The sequence below is a fragment of the Myripristis murdjan genome, chromosome 18 (genome assembly GCF_902150065.1).
Source record: "Myripristis murdjan chromosome 18, fMyrMur1.1, whole genome shotgun sequence".
Taxonomy (NCBI): Eukaryota; Metazoa; Chordata; class Actinopteri; order Holocentriformes; family Holocentridae; genus Myripristis; species Myripristis murdjan.
Window position 1 is genome coordinate 16,579,756 of NC_043997.1, and position 17,279 is coordinate 16,597,034.

At 40.8% G+C, this 17,279-nt stretch overlaps 1 protein-coding gene across 4 annotated transcripts in view; it reads right to left on the bottom strand.

The window, feature by feature from the left end:
* Positions 1-4,799: 4,799 nt before the first annotated feature.
* Positions 4,800-17,279, bottom strand: part of LOC115376785 (adhesion G protein-coupled receptor L3) — a 209,142-nt gene continuing 196,662 nt past the window's right edge. The window contains exons 20-24 of one of the 4 annotated variants that reach the window (XM_030076549.1): positions 17,027-17,152; positions 14,625-14,721; positions 10,328-10,453; positions 8,679-8,696; positions 4,800-7,312 (exon numbers count right to left, since the gene is read on the bottom strand). In XM_030076549.1, the coding sequence (XP_029932409.1) occupies positions 6,363-7,312; positions 8,679-8,696; positions 10,328-10,453; positions 14,625-14,721; positions 17,027-17,152 (1,317 nt within the window). In that variant the 3' untranslated portion in view covers positions 4,800-6,362. The remainder of the gene's footprint in view (positions 7,313-8,678; positions 8,697-10,327; positions 10,454-14,624; positions 14,722-17,026; positions 17,153-17,279) is intronic. The other 3 variants (XM_030076550.1, XM_030076553.1, XM_030076551.1) reach the window with 3 other exon arrangements.

Below are 17,279 nucleotides of genomic sequence, written 5' to 3' on the forward strand. Positions count from 1 at the left end.
TTTGGCCTGTACTGTATGTAAATACATGAATAAGATACAATGTAAATTGACATTTTGCAGATTGACAGAAAATAACCATTTACTGCTACATTGTTTTTTTTATGTGTGTACAATATGTAGATTTCAAGTGGCTTAACATCTGAAGACCAATGGATTTGATCAGTCCTGTACAGCAGGGGGCATCAACGACGTTTGTCCCGTCGGTGTTATTTTAGTGAAGACTGATGGACCCTCTGTCTGCTCTGGGAAACTTCCTGTATGGTGCTGGAGTTTACATGATGACACTGAAGGCAAGCTATTTCAGGTGGTAAATGCAACCGAGCAATTGAGGACAAGCAAAATCTGGGGTCAGGTTAGGACTCAAAAACAAGAATGCCTGTCTGGTAAAGGCTGGGCTCGGTTACTATGCTCTCAGGCTTGGGTCGGATTTGGACAAAAACATGTGGCCCGATCCACACTCTAATGTACAGCATTAATGAAAACAACAGACCAGGTCTTAACATTGTTCTAAGTTAAACCACATCTTGTCCTAAGTCTTGAGCACTTTGGTCCACAGAGTGGCAAACATTGACAAAATCCCTCCTCTATCTTAAATCAATGTTATCTTGACTGAGAAAGGCAGGGAGGTAGTTTCTTTTATGTGCTACAGGGCTGTCAAGTTGTCCCAATACACAAAGCTGGAGATGACATTGATTCACCTTTCATCTGGAATTCTGCCAGGCATTCGGCCATTGATTTTTCACTTGGGGGCATGATATGAAATGTGCCATTTTATATATCACATCTGACCTATTCGTACACCATTGTTCACCAGACATGCAGGTGTTTCTAAGCACTTGCGCTCGCTGACACATATACACACATGCGGCCGCACGTCCGCACACAGCCATACGTGAAGGCACATATTCACAGCGGCCTGCGTCCAGATGTGCCGACACGTACGGCAGAAAGCAGTTTTCCAATACAATCTCCTCAAACAAGACGGCTCACGATGGCTGTTAGCCGGTCACTTCCCCCTATCAGCATATCCCACAATGTCTCGACGGTGCCATTATGCCTTTCTGTCTTTCTATGCCACATTGTCCACAGCTCCTGTGCAATTGTGGCAAAACCATAGGGAAAAAGGCCACCTACACAACATCGTCCTGTCTGCCATTCAGACAAAGAATAGAAAGTATTTACAGCTGAAAGCAAAATGATCAGTTGCAGCTCCAATATTATTTGGTATACTTTTCTATAGAAAAAGTGAGGCGACAAGCGAGGCCCTAAAAACGCTTTTTGAATCCTGAAGTGTAATTTTTGCTGTCATGATGGAAATTTGTACTCGCAAAGCAGACATGTAGTATGACTTTTCAATGCAATGCGCTAAAGTAAAAGTGCATGCAAGAGGCATAATTTTAAATGTATATTAAGCTTAATGAATGAGTTAAACGGTAGCACCAAAGTGGGTGCCCATCTGGCTGAAAAAGCGGTATAGATTGGGATAGATGGGGGGAGTTGGAGAGCGGTGAAATGCTGGAGGAGGGATGCAGGGATAGTGGACATTGCCCTTCGCTGTCAGCAGCAAGGATATCTCTTGTCACATGGATTGTCTGGCAAAATGTCTTGCCTTAAAGGACCTCCTCAGGGGAAGTTGGCAATGAGCAATTCCTACAATCACAGGCATCTGCTTTATTGTGCATTAAAAAAAAAAAAGACTATAAATGAACGTATTTCTGCTGCTATGCTATTCCCACGGCTCAGATGGTTTGAATAAAAAATGATTGTCAGCGCTGCATGGTATAACTGTTATATGCATGAATAAACATGTTTAGGGTGGTTGTGCTTGAAGGATGTTTCTTAACAGCTATCAAAACATGGTGAGAGTGGAGCAGGTTCCAAACCAAGGCCCCAGCACAAATATATTGATTATTTCTTTGGAGGCTAATGAGTGCTCTATTTTGAGAGCAGTGAGCACATGTCAACAATTATTCTCTGGTTAGGGAGGTAAGCAGGAAACCTATACCAATTAAGCATTTTAATCTAAAGTCTGACGGTCCAGCCAATAAAATCAATATCTCTATTTAGCTGGTGCTAGGCAGAGAATATTCTCTTAGAGCTAAACATGGATAAAAGCATTTGGTCATACTGTATCCATTTTTTGAGAATGTCGGATAGGCTTGTCCAACAAAAACGGCGGCTATCCATTCTTTCTGCCACTAAACATCCGAGAATCAGCATTAGCATCCCAAGTCAGCAGCAGATGTCACCATGAAGGTGGGGCTGTCCCAGCTTTGATTCTGTATTGCTGTTTACTCACAATGGCAGTTTGTGCTGCGCAAGCATGTTGGTGAGTAGCACCAAGGCCTGGGGCGGCTTATGAGCTTGCGTAATGACTCATTAATAAAGTGGATGGGGGCCAGAGTCACTTCTTCAGCACATTTCATGAACCTGGCCAGTTTGCAAATGCCAGTCAAACTGTTGCGGCGGTGGCAGCCAGGATGCTTTCTTTCCACCCGAGTCATATCTCTTAGTGAGGATCCAGGCTTAAGCATATCTATGGGAGAGAGGCAGCGCCAGGGCCCTGGCTGCCTCCACTTTTATTGTGAGATCCAGCTGCTCCTTATGATGAGCCTCACATCCCTGGCAAGTTTTTGCAATGATTCAGGCATCAATCACTGCACCGATCCAATGAGTCTGGGCTCTCTTATGCTTTTCTGCCTCCTCACAATACATTAAAATACAATGGAAAAAGCACAGAACTTGAACTGGAGTAGAACCGACTTTCCAAATCCAAATGATTTATTGCTGTTGTTAAGACCTGTGGCCGCTGGACCAGGCTAACATCCACACAGTTGGTGGTAAGCATGGTGGTCACAATTAATATCCACTTACTATTTTTAGCAATATGTTCTCAGCGATCAAATGAATGTAACACACTGCTGCCCTGTACAAGATTTATAACTAGAGCAACCAACCACAATCACTGTTGGCACACAGTTCCAAGTCCGTTCTACTCCATTCAAATTCTGCTGGAAAAACACAGAGGTAGCGGATTCCAGAAAGTCTGTATCATGACTTCACCAGTACTGTGAAAATGTCTACTGACAGAATGCTGGTAGTGCACAGATTCTGTAAAGCAGGTCCATGGCTGTAACGTTGATGTGGCATCTATAATGTAATGACATACATTTAATCCGATATATATTGGGTAAATTGTCTGTCATCATGGTGTGACTTTCTCACCAGGTGAGGTTATGGCCCTTGGTAGCTCATTCATTCATTCGTTCACTCGTTCATTCATTCGTTTTCCAAGCTGCTTGTCCTAATTAGGGTCGCGGGGTTGCTGGAGCCCATCCCAGCGCTCACTGGGCGGAAGGCGGGGACACACTCTGAATAGATCGCCAGTCCATCGCAGGGCAGACACACAGGCAGACACCCTCACGCATAAACTCACACCTAGGGGCAATTTAGTTTCTCTAATTCGTCTTCATCGACTTGCATGCCTTTGGACAGAGGCCGTGCGCATTCGCCGTACAATGTAGCACAGAGCCAGCGGCAATACTACCGGTTTCTAAAAGTCTGAAAAAAGTATCTTTTGGTGGCCACACATAGCAACTGCCTTCAATGCACAATCATCACCACAGTGCCACAACTTGAACAAAGGACTCTGCACATTCATCAACACCTAAAGCAATAAATTATGTCACTGTTGTTACTGTCAGTGTTTGAATTCATCTACTTTATTTTCTTTGTTGAATTGTTGTTTCATCTGATTTTATCTCTTTTTACTTTTTGAATATTAAGAAAAGCACAATACAAAAAAAAATAATAATAATAATCTTTATTATTATTAAATAAGCCAAAAGAAGACTCTACGATCATATTTCCTGTAGCCCTGCGGTGGAAAATTGCCCAATATGGCAACATTGCTTGCCATATCGGGCATGATGTGGTAAACCAAAGAAATATACTGTACTTTGTTATCCACAGATCTGCACTCGAAACTAATGAAGATAATTAATGGAGGTGACAGTGAATTTGACTACTTGTACCTACACAGAAGTTTACTTACTGAAAATAAACTGAAAATTTACATACAGATTTTTTTTCTTGCAGTTTTTTACCAGACCATGATACTTTTTTCACTTTTCCTTAATCATATAATTATCTTAAATTTCACTAAATTTCACTATTTCCCTCCAAAATTGAACTTAAAATGAATGCAATATGTAAGCCCTCATATGTTTTCATTTTCAAATGACTACTACATCATTATTTTTGTGGAATCCCATAACCGTATCCCAAAAACCTTTATTTTGTGACCATGACAGTGCACTTCCATCAGCACCTTGACTCTGAGCTTCAATCATTTTATCCACTTGCCGGTATGAAGCAATAAAACACCTCTTCAGAGTGCGAAGCATACCCACCTCTCCTCCTGCCTCATGTCATGATGGACGGCCCAGACGACTTCCACGCCTCCCTCACAGCACACTCTGTTCTCAGTCTCATGTTAAGTACATCTGTAAGGAATTCAAAGGTTACGCCAACAATGACATTTAAGCATTTATTACACGAAGTTTACAAAATCACTGCTTGACCACAGCTTACACAGCACTTCCACTGGTCCTGAGCTGAAGTTGCAGGGTTTTTGGCACCAGAGAGGACAGAGGGCTTAGGAGGGATATTACCCGTTAATTAAAAAGCAGGAAAAAAAAAAAAGAGAATCAATAGTTCCCTCGTTTGAAGGTCCTTACCCTTTATCTATATAAAATTATCCCAGGACCCAGACAAAACACCAGAACTATGGTCGTATCTATGTGATAAATCTTAATCAGTAATTTATTTGTTGGCAAACAAGTTTCACTGTTACAACAAATATTAGTTATGAGGTCATTCAACTTGGAAACCAATACAAAAAGGAATAAATAAAAAGCCATAACCATAGCCGATAATAAAAACTTATCTGTGCCACTAAACTCATTTACCTCCATTGTCCACTTTATTGTTTTTAAACAAATAAATAAATATATTTTTTTTTCCCTCGAGGAAGAAAAACAAAAACACTTTTCCAGTTTTTCTCACTCCAAAATCTCCTTCTTTAATAAGTAAAACAGCCGTCTTTCGTTTTTGTACAAGTGCCTAGTGCTCATCAATATTCAATTTGTTCTCTTTCTGAGAAGCACAAGCGCCGTCTGAATGTCAAAAGAAATGCAGAATGCACTACGCACCTTTCTGAGGGACACCTCGTGATTAAGTTTATGGACACTTAGGACTGATTCTGCTCCCTCGACAATCACTGAATCAGAATTCTCCTATCTACACAGTGAAGAAACAAACCAAACGAGAACTCAAAACAGACCCAAAAACAAAGATGGACACATTGCACAAAAATGTCTGTATTTGTTGTGTTGTGATTTGTGTGTGTGTGTGTGTGTGTGTGTGTGTTATTTTGTTGCTGTTTGGGTGGTTGTTTCTTGGAAAGAGATAAAAGAGGAAAAAAAAAAACAACAGACTGGTATCAGAAACCCGGAAAGGCCAGCACAACAGAACAAAACTGTTCCTAACCACTACATTTACAGAGACAAATGGTTTGGGTGGAACAAAAAGCATACTATTATGTGCAATGCTAGTATCTGTACAATTACATAGAAATATCTCATAATTCTCTTATTAGTTTTTTCTCCCTCTTTTAACAACTGTTATTACAGTAAAACGAAACAAAAAAGAACAGCTATGCCTCAAAGCATACGATCAATAATTCCTTCAAGGTAATTGTTCAAAATCTGTTGTTGTTTTTGTATTTTGTTTAATTTTTGTTTTTTTGTGTTTTTTTTTTCCATTGCAGGGACACTTCAGCAAACAAAATGTGCTGCAACTCACCAAAGAGGAAGAAAATCTTTCAAAAAGTCAATATGGATACAGAAGTATAATAAAATAGTCCTTTTTTTTTAAATTTCCCATTTGTTCTTGTGTACTCTACACATCAAATAGTTTTTTGGGCCATTTGTAGTTCCTTTGGACTGTCAGACTATATCTCCGAGACCTAAAAATCCTGCATGAGTGCTTGTCTCTTCTCACACATAAACATATAAATCCACACAGGGTTTGAGCCTCTCACAAAAGAGAAACACAACATCGACAGATTCCCGCATGTCTAACCAAATTTAGTCACATATTAGCCACCAAACGTAGCAATTAATATTGTGTTTGTGGTCAGTAATAGCAAGAGAACAGAGTTATTTGCTTGGCTTCAGTCTTCGGGACACAATAAAAAGAAAGGCTACCACTGCCAATGACTGATCGAACGAGGGGGCACAGGAAGGAAAGAGGACCACGGTAATAGAAGGGACATCGGAAGGGGCGACAGGTAGTTGGGTCTATAGGCTGGTGACCAGGTGCGAGGGCTCCTGGTGGGCCTCTTCGGGGGTTACATCCTCTTTGTTTGGGGGCACAATAAAGCCATCGCTGCTGCCCCGCCCTAGCTGGTAGTAGGAGTGCAGCTGATGAAGGTGGTTACGCGAGCCCAAGTTGGGCATGCTCTTGTAGTAAACGTCGTCCGAGCTGGCCTCCGGGCTCTTGGTGTCCCCGGCATCCTTGGAACCGTCGGCAGATGCTGCAGACACGTCGGGCAGGCCGGCCAGCATGGGCATGCTGGTGTAGAGGGAGTCTCTCTGGTGGTTGTGGCTGGGTGACGAGCCCTCATCCTGGGTGTGCTCGTTAGTAAGTAGTGGGAAGAAACTTTCGCTGTTCTCCTGGGGGATTCTCCTCCGGGACGAGGAGGATGTGGTGGCAGAGGAGAAGGGGTGGTGGGGCAGAGGAAGGGGGGGCGGCACCGGCTGGTGGAGGTGATTGTGAAGGTTGTCCACCGCCTGCAGGGACGGGGGCGGCCTCTGGGGTAACAGGGGGGCATTAGACTCCTCACGGATTAGCTCTAGGCCCAAGCCTTCATCATGGTGTGGCCCAAACGAGGAGTGGTCATCCAGGCTCAGTGCAACATTCATGCCCATCCCCACGCCCATCCCCATTCCGTAGCCGCTGTCCTTGCCGCCGTTGCTGACGTTGTTGACCAGCTTGTTCATAAGGTTGCGGTTCTGCTCGGCTGAGCGCTCGTGGGTATTGTTGAGGTAGGAGGGGATGTAGTTGGAGGTGAGCTCTTTCAGAATCTTCTTTTCCAGGGTGGTTTCCTTGTGGTTGTACCCCCGGTCAATGATCTGGACGCAGTCACTCATGTACTCGGCGCTGGCAATGCTGTAGCTGTTGCCATGGTTACCATTCAGTGGTAGAGTATCCATGACACTTGTATCCCGGGCATTGTTCAGGATTCCCTCTGGAATGACAAATATGGGTTGGGTTGGGGGGAGTAGGGTAGATGTGTGAGAATTTGTAATTCTGATGGAATTTAATTACCACAGCTAAATGTCAGCCGTTTTTTCTCAAACCTTTTAGCCACTTAATTCCAAAAAAAGTCCTGACCCTTAAGCATGCTGAGCAAGTAATATCTGCAGCTCTTTATAATTGGCTTTTTAGACAGTAAGAACCTACAGCATTTGGTTTAGCAGCAACATACTTGTACTTAAACACAGAGTGAACATCAACATCATCAACCCACTTACCTTGGTTACTTGTAACATAAACAGAAAACATTTTCTCAGACCACTTTATATTGCTTTTAGGTGAATTTACAACAACTAAGTCTATGGTAAAACTCACAAAGATGAAAACACTGATACATGTGTGACACTCAAGAACACAAAACCCAAGCAGAACACAACACAACATTTATGCACAAAGTTCAAGCACGAAATCAGATCCGAGCCATGCACTTAAGACTCAAAGTGATACACAAACTAGAGCACCGACTATAGTTTTGGACCCCAGCCATATTGTCCCATAGGAGCATTATAAATTAACTATGTATGACTGATGGAAAAGGATAAATTGATGTCTTCTGCGTTCATGCCAATATAACTCTTTCTAAAAATGAATGAGTTGCACTATGTGAGAGTGAGACCATCTTGGTTCTTGGACTTTCTGTTCTCTCTCTTGACTGAACATGTAGATTTCAGTTTCTATCAAATTTACAATGTCCACACCACCTACATCAGGACAAATGTTAAAGGATGATTCAAACGCCAACATCAGACAAGGCCGTTCAGTTTGTTAGAACTGTCAAGTCCAGAGCAAAGCCTCTTGAAAATTTGACAAGCCTGCTTTCTGAGACCTTGAAGAAGTGCATTGGCTTGGTCAGAGTGAAGTGTAAAAAATGAATGAACAAAGGCACAGCTGTTCAATATTGCTTTCATGGATAGAAGAAAGATCAGTTTGAGTTTGTGTGCCTCACGAAATGCTGAGGTGACAAAGTTTGAATGTTTTGAAGAGTGGTGGAAGTGTAACGGTCAGACTGCAGTATCAAACGGGTCGATGATTTCTCTTTGCATGTATAAAATAGCATATCCCTGACTTCTTTTCTCACATCTAACAGTTAAAGCTACTGTGGGCTGTGAATTTCAAATTGGAAGTTAGACTCCTTTTTACTGCTGCTTAAAATGGTAAGGGCCTTTGTTATAAAAATAGTGTTACTTCCAAAGGGAATGACATTTTTTTTCATTACTCCTTTGTCAGCATAGAGTGAAAAGAAAGTAAAACCGAAGTAAATTACATTTGGTAAGCAATGTTTAGTTTGACTCCCATACTTGTCTCTCTGTAGGGCTCTTTTAGGGACAGCATGAGGGAAAGGAAAGAAGAAAAGAAAACACAATAAGCATAACAGTGACAGATAGAAGAGAAATGTGCACATACAGTATGCTGATGACGCCTCAAGAAAATGTTTCCCAAATGCAATTTGTCTCATGTCACCATGCACATTTTGCACACCCACAAAAACCAGCACATATCCATTTACAAATAAAGATACTGAAAACAGAACTTTTTTCTTAAATCTTTGCAGGATCCTTTGGGTGAACACGGCTAAAGATCAGTCTAGTAATGCATTAGCATTTCTATTCGACCGAATATTTCTTCAATATCTGTGACAAGGTAAGTGAAATACAAAGCCCTCTGTCATGTGTTAGAAAGCAGTGGAGGTAACCATACATAATTTTGATAATTACCCAAAGATTCTCTACAATATGCTTATATCATTGTTACAAGTTACAGCGATCCCCTTACAGCTGACACTTGAAATAAAATAAATACCGTTATTCACTGAGACAAATGTGAATTGTTTGATGGCTGATCAAATGTGATTTCCAGTGATCAGATATTACAAGCTGCCTTGAGATCTTTATGCTTTGTTTCTCAATAAATTGTAAATAACTAATAGCAGATGTTATTCTGCCTGATCTGTCCATACACACTGAGTAAACATGATTTAATGACACACCTTTTATTTAATAGGATTAGCTTTTGTTAAGCTTGGAATTGTCAAAGAGAAGGGCGCATTGTTTTCAACTCTTCTCCGGTTATGGAATTAAATTTGTATCAAAACGTATCAAAACATCATTAATATCAAACAACACATTTCAAACTGAGAGCAACATGTCTGTCTCCATTCCTCCTTGGACTTGTTTGGTTTTGCTCTCTGTTTGAATTTTTTCTTTGAGAGTTTTGAAATGAACATAATTCTATATTAAGTTATTACGGCTATTATTTTCCAAACATGTAGCAATTTCTTTAATTTAGTCAACATTACTTTGTGTTTGTTAAGTAAGCTATTTGGAGTTTGGTATTTGTGCGTTTGGCATTTGATTTTTTTTTTTTTTGTCAGCTGAACAGTAATGTTTGACAATCCACAGAAACATAAAAAAATGAGTAAAAGTAATAACAGAGAGACAGAAGACATTGCACACAAGCTTCATCAACAAACAGAGCACAGTTTTAAAAGATGAATGGTGATGTATCTGGCTCCAGATGTACCATCAATTCTTCATTTTAAAAAATTTGCCTTTTTTTTAAAAAAACAAAAAACAAAAAACACCGTATTATCTGTGTTGGGCAAGCAGCAATGAGTGAGTGTGACTCATGCTTGTGCGTGAGTGGCATGCCCTGCCCTGAAGCCATGATACACCGCCATGTAAAAACCCCACAGCAAAATAAAGCTGCAGGACTTTTGTGATAAAGCTATAATTTTTGTTTTGCTGCTTACAGACAACATCTAGAGCAATGTTTCTCAATCCAAGCCCTGGAAAAAAAACCCTCAAGGTTGAACACCGGCAATGCAGCTCAGGACAAATCCATCAAATTCAACTGTCCAATAATATCAACCTTTAAAGTTCCCCAAGACCGGGCATTAAAAAACACTGCTCTAGTGACAATGCTAAAGAATGAAAAGAAGCTCGCACACCTTGTGTGTTGTACATGCCCAGAGGGTTGTTATAGACTGCCGATTCCCCAAGCAATGTATTATAGGGATTGTTAGTGCCATGAGGACGCAGGAGTGCATTAGGTATAAGATGGTTAGCCATAGCCCCTGGAGCAGCCAGAAAGAGACAGAATGAGGCAGAGAGAGGGACAGAAAACAGAGAGAAACGAGAGCGTAGAGACAGATAGGTAATAGAGTGAAAAAGTCAGATATATACAGAGAGAAAGAGAGAGAACATACATATCAGTCAGGCAAATGCAGCTGAGCAATGACAGCCGTTAACATTCAAATGATCACATGATCATTAGTGTGAGGGGGTTTTGCTACGGGAAGTGGCAGAGCTGGACTGATGTGGCTAATGGGACCGATGGACAGGTGCATTTACTGTATTGCCAATGACATTTGCCGGCCATTAGTGTTAAGCCCGCTGTTGTGCTCCACATTCAGACAGCGTACATGTGTTAGCAGACAAAGTTACAAAGAAGCACTCACATTGCCAGCACAAGACACAAACTGTAACATTCCTGAACTCGACTTCAACAGGACATAATGGTCATTGCGTTGAATTTGTAAACATCAAATGATATGTCCCAAATTCTTGTGATTGCTTCTAAGAGGCAGGTAAAAAGCCATTCTCTTAAAGGAATAGTCCAACTTTTTGGGCCAGACTGAGACAAGATGTTTGATACCATTTTCACCTCTGTATGTCCAATGATTCGGGTTCCTTAGCTTATTTCAAATACACACAATACACTGTATAAATAACACAGCTTTTGAGTAGCTGTAAGGTTTATTTTTTCACTCTGACTCCTGTGGACTTCAAGTCTTTATGCTAAGCTCACACAAAATGCTACCCAGAGGAACCAAATCACTGGACGCACAGAGGTGAAAATATATCTAACATCTTGTCTCAGTCTGCGAGTATTCCTTTAAATTACTGCAAGCCTTTTAATAGACCTTGGCTCATTTTTATTTTTGCATAGTTAAAGGTCAAATGCCTTGTAATTGCATTTTGAATGCTTTCTAATTGTCATGAAAGCCGAGGTAGTCCCACACACTGCATGGCGGGCCGCTTTTACAGTATGTGTTACAGGTTTTACAGTATCTCTGCACCAGAACTATAGCTTATTGCAGGTATACTACCAGCCTTATGAGCTCAAGAGCTATAATCTTCTCGAGGGCACTCCTTCAATTTCACCCAGGACCAAGGTTCACCCTTTGTATCACTGTCTTGTGTATTGTTATGGAATAATCTTAGTGATATATCCTCCCTGAGTCAAGATGGTCATGGCAATGCTTTCTCCTGGCTGGATCTTTCAGCCTTTGTTCCTTTGCATAAACACAACTGAGGCTCATTTTCTATTTATGCAGTGGATGTCCTCAGATATTTGCTGTCAGAATCAGCTTGAAATGACTCACTGGATTCCCAGCCACATGCCTCCCCACTACCAAAAGAGCCTTTACAGTGTGAGTCCTGTGATTAACTGTAGATGTGAAGGCTGCAATCTTCAATTTGAATGGTGCAGATTGACTGCTGATAAAAAATAATTTATTTTCAAGTGGTTCAATACATCGCATGGAATATCAAGCATGCTGAAAATATTTGCCACTCTGCATTCACCTCTATTGGCTTCCTGTTTACAAGATTCTTCCCCGCCAACATGGCATCTGATTATTGTTTTTAAATAAATCAAATTCAAAGTATATCAAGAGGGTACATGCATGCATTTCCACTGTGAACCGTGCCAGAGCGGGTAAACGTCTTTTATCTGAGGTGGAAGTATAAAGCAATTAGTTCCTCCACCAGAGTGTACTGTTCTTTTGAAATGCTCTGAATTTGTGAGACAGCGAGAGAGAGAGAGAGAGAGAGAGAGAGAGAGAGAGAGAGAGAGACTTCTTCAATCAATACAGCACTGTAATTCTCTTTTAAAAAATGAAGAAACAAAGGAAGAATCAAGGTCTGACATTTACCCAAAGACTTTTGTAAATAAAGTTGATGAAATAAAGTTAAGTTTGGTGGTCAGTGCCTTCTGGTGGTGATCTAATTGCAAATATAACTCCATATCATGTAGAATATATTTTTCTTAATGGACTAGAAACGACATATAGAATCATGCTGCTGATTTTAAGCTCTCTTTTCCTCAATCTATGTGTTTTCTTTGAGTTTAGCATTAACTAATTAGAATACTGTTTTGAAATCAAATTATTATTTTGATGTACTCTGCAATGTTATTTCTTGTTGCTGTTGTTTTTGCTTGCCCTAATTACAGAGTATTCCACCAAAAATGAATAAATAAATAAATAAAAACAGCCACTTCAATTTTCCCCACACCAGATCCCCACTTATTGTGTCTGTGTTTGATAAATTGGCCAATTTCCAAACCGCGCTGATTGTGTAGCAATAATCGCGAATACTGGGATAAATTGAACATGCAATGCTATCAAGATGATTGCACGGCTCCCTCTCAAGAGGAGCACAGCGTGAGGAGTGTCAGCTGCAACCTCGCTCTCTTGTATGTTGAGGGGAGAAGCCGGGTGCAGAAAATGAAAAGGACAAATCAGGAAGAAATGCTCGCTCATCTACACATAATTCCATAATAACAACGCAGGAGCAGTTGCGGGTAAGAGCGATTCTGTTTGCATCTGTTCGCTATGATGCTGGTGAGTGTGCCATGTGACATCCACTGAGATGACAGAGAGTCCTTCCCAGCAGACACTCGAGCTCCCTCCAACATTTTTGCTACCAGATCCAGCCTGATAAGAGGCTGCGGGTGTAAATTTGTATTAATAATTCTCCATTCCACCCCTCCCATCCCCTTTCTTTAGTGCAAAATCTATGCTTTCCCTAAACTCCCGCGCCACCTTCACATTGCCTTCCCTCACCCGCTCCATCCCAATCTCGCCTCCTTGCCACGGATAAAAGCTGTGTCTGTTGATGGTGCTAAGCTGAGTGCCTAATTATTGAGATCTCGACTTCCTCCCGCTGTCGAACATTAATCCGTCATTGTAACGATGCATTAGTGTCTACGCGAGCAGGAGCCCAGAGCAAATTTAGGGAGTGAGCAGTGTGGAACTTGAGCCCTCCATCAAGAGATGCAATGAGTGGGGAGAGTGTCAGTGAGGGATGCCAGCAAGGACAGTATTTGCTGCTACTGCAAATGCAGTCTGGGCTGTCTGGTATTTATGTTCTGTGTAATTCAGGAGACCCATAAGTTAAACCTATTCGCTAGGCTGCTGTCAAATACATTATGGCAAAATGCTTTGTAACTTGTGTCTCTGGAGTGGAATGCCAATGAAATGAATTTTTAGGTTGTTATTCTGCATAAACAGATCTCCTCAAAGTATACAGAGATTGCTTTCAGTTTCGGGGCTTTTGGGATTGCATGTCATGGAATTGTATGCTTGAGAATGCATATGCATATTGTAAATAATGCCTCAGCTTATCTTTGAGCTGTTTCCCTGCATCATTTAACAGACTTGCATTTTCCCCGATCTTGGGAACTTAAAGCTCAAAACTTCACAAACTGGTCAGTGAACGGATGTCATCTGCTTTTAGAAAAAAAATATATACTTAAATATCTTTCACTGAATAGCAGAAATGACTTCCTGGTTGAAAATACCAACTCATTTGACCAACTATTTCCCATAACAGTGTGGCACCAGAAAGCATTTTATCCTTTCATACACCAACTTGTATTCACAATCACGCTTCTCCCTCAGTCTGGCCAAAATGTTGACAAAAGCTATTTCAGTGCTGCAGGGCTATCAGTGCAATTTTGATTTTGAAGCAATGGCTCTGATTTACAATAAATACATTTAATTTCTAATGTCTGGTAAATTACCTCAATATCTAGTGAAAATTAAACAGGGGACTGGAGAAATATTGGTATACATTTGGAGTTTGTTTACCCTTGAGATTCATTAGTATTTGTCGTATCTCAAGCAAACTATTCTAAAAGACCAATTTGTGGTCATTTTAGAATAGTTAGTGGTAGAATGGTTTGTGGTCAAAAGCTGTTCCTGTCTACAAAAGACAACCACCACTTCTGCGCTTTTGCCACACCACAGGTTTTGCGCCTATTCCTTGTGTAACAGCATGTACGAATCATTATAAGCACAATAACACCAAAATGGGACATTTTTGTGAGTGAACTCCTGCTGCTATAAATACTCATCATTCCACACCGCATTCCCCTGGCTGACACAGTTGTGATATCTAAGCTTGAGGCCGGCGCATTGTGTGGTCATTCAAGCAAATGTTTGCTTTGTGACCAAGTACCTCTGTTGAGCGATGCAGAGCTGTTGATGTCGCCGGTCATGAAAGAGGACTCTGACTGTTTTCTGACCGTGTCGTTCCACATTCGACGGATGCGGCTCTGCGGAGACAAACAACATGCCAGAACACATTCTCAATGACAGAGCTCAAAAGTGAGACATGCTGTAGTCTGCAAGTAGAGGGAAAGCAGTGTTGGCATTAAGATCAACTCAAGAACTCTCTCTTTAGTTTACTTTGATTCTTAAATTCTTCTTTTCTCAACTGTAGCCTCGTCTCTTTTGTGTTTCACAATAAAACATAATAATTTTAATATGAAACAAGAGAAAAAACTGTCAGCTTTAATTCTGTTATTTAAAAGATGAGCAACAGCAGCTGTAGGCAATGCGTGACCTCCAATTAAAGGTGAGTATTAGTACTGGGACAAGTGAAGTCAATAATAAAGTCATCAGTCTAGCTCCCCTATTCAGTGGCTCAGACTGAAAAGGCTCAATTCAGAACAGTTTATCCTGATTAATTCCCATAAAACCCCATGGGCTGCTGCACAGGCTAAGGGTCAGGCTATTCAACCAACAGGGCAATATATTTCCTCTATATATGTCAAAATACTGTGCACTTGTACACGAAAGGCCCGATCCGTGAACGATATGCAAAGAAACAGCAGGAACAGAGCTAATGATGGCAGAAAAGCTGTAGTAGTCGCACAAAGCCTTGAAATAGAGCGGTGCTTTCAAGACTTTGTTTTCCCGTGATTACCTTTAAGACCACAGAAAAGTGTTAGCTTAATTAAGTCATTGCCAATGCCATATCCATTAACTGAATTTAGTGCAGCTGTCTCTGTGCCTCCTCAAATCTCTCTCTCTGAAATCCTCCATTGGTAGATCACAGAAACTTTCAACATGTATGAGCTGGGACGAAGTGATATATTGATACTATGTCTCTTTATATATATATATTTTAGATTTTGGATATCATAACATCATAATATATGGCATAAGTGTTGCCTTTTCCGGATTTGAAGGCTGCATTACTGTAAGGAGATGCAGTTTTCTGAACTTATTCGCCTGCTGCAGCTGTTCTATTATTTGCCTCTACCTGCTTGGTCATCATATCCATAAATATCTTCTGAAAGCACCAACAGCCATCACTGCAATATTGACATCGAGGTATTCGGTGAAAGATATCACAGTATTTAATTATGTCCATGTTTCCTGGCTCTAATGTGATGTGCAAAACTTCCACAGGCCTTTGCAGGGGTGTTATGATTGGTGCTGCACTTTTAAAAGAATATATCACATTCAGCACATCGGTATGCTTAATTACTGTATGATAACACACATCTCATATTTTTTAATAAGAGCACCAAGATGATAACTTTAACATACTGTCTAATAAATGGACAAGTACAATACTAGACATACAGCTGGGTTGGAAATGACTTTTTTTTGTTGTTTTTTTTCTTGGACCGATATAAAACTCCAGTGTGTTAGAATGTACTTTGCTGATTACACATTCATTTTTGAAGGCTTGGCAGTAAATATCCACGTCTTTGTGAGTGTTTCCATTTCTGTCTCGCTCATAGAAGAAACTGAGCATGAGGTTAGAGCCATCTCGTCAAAGCCCTGTGTATAATTAAAAGCTTTGATGTGCACGCTGAATCCAGCTTGTGTCGTGGGTTGCCCCTGCATGCTTGACTCTAAGGACTATTTATAATTGAACACTGGAAGAAAATCACAGTCAGGGATATGGATATGATGTTCAATTATAGTGTATCATGGTAAATCATTCTATACTTCATCTCTATGTGGGAAGGATACATTAACAATTTACTTTACATGGGGACTTACCACTTTAAGAATTCACACATTCCTATGGCAGGAAACAGTCAAATCCGTAGTTGTGTGCATTAACAATCACTTCCCAAGGCTACAGCCAAGATTTCATACCAATGTACAGTCTGGAGCTGCTCCATTGAAAATGAATAGCAGACTGACTTTGTCTACTTAAAAATGTTTATCTCAACAGGCAAAGGATTTTACCTGTGCTATTAGTTCCACACAAGCAAATGCATACTAATTCTCCGACAACTATTATGCATACCGTGACAGTCACCTTTTCAATCTTTTCTCATTCATTCTCTATGGAGGTGTGCAGCTGCACAATGTCACAGATTATTAGGTGGGATAAACTCTTCCCTCTTGCTTCTGGCTACAGGAGACAATAGTGAATGTTGACTAATGCAGGCTGCTATGTGTGAGAATGACATACTGTATTGTAAAGATGAAATTCAATGGCATGCCATGAACTGAATGAGCGTCAGCTTGTGCTGTATGGGCTAAGGGATGCTGTGGATTAAAATAAAGGTGAAGATAAGTGACGAAAAGGGAAAATGGGAAGTTTCTTGCCACCTGTGACCCTGAAGAGTAACGTCCTGGAGCTCGAGAGGCCGTGCCCTTCCCAGAGCCGATGGAGCTCTCCACACTTTTACCACTGCAGCAGTGGGTACGCAGACACTTCCCATACTCCTTACGTACCTGCACACCAAGACAACATATGTATTTAACAAACATACAGTGAAGCAAATCCAAATCCAACTATCTTATATACTATAAAAAAGAAAACAATGCACAGAAGAATATCTTTTATAATGAACTTAAGAAC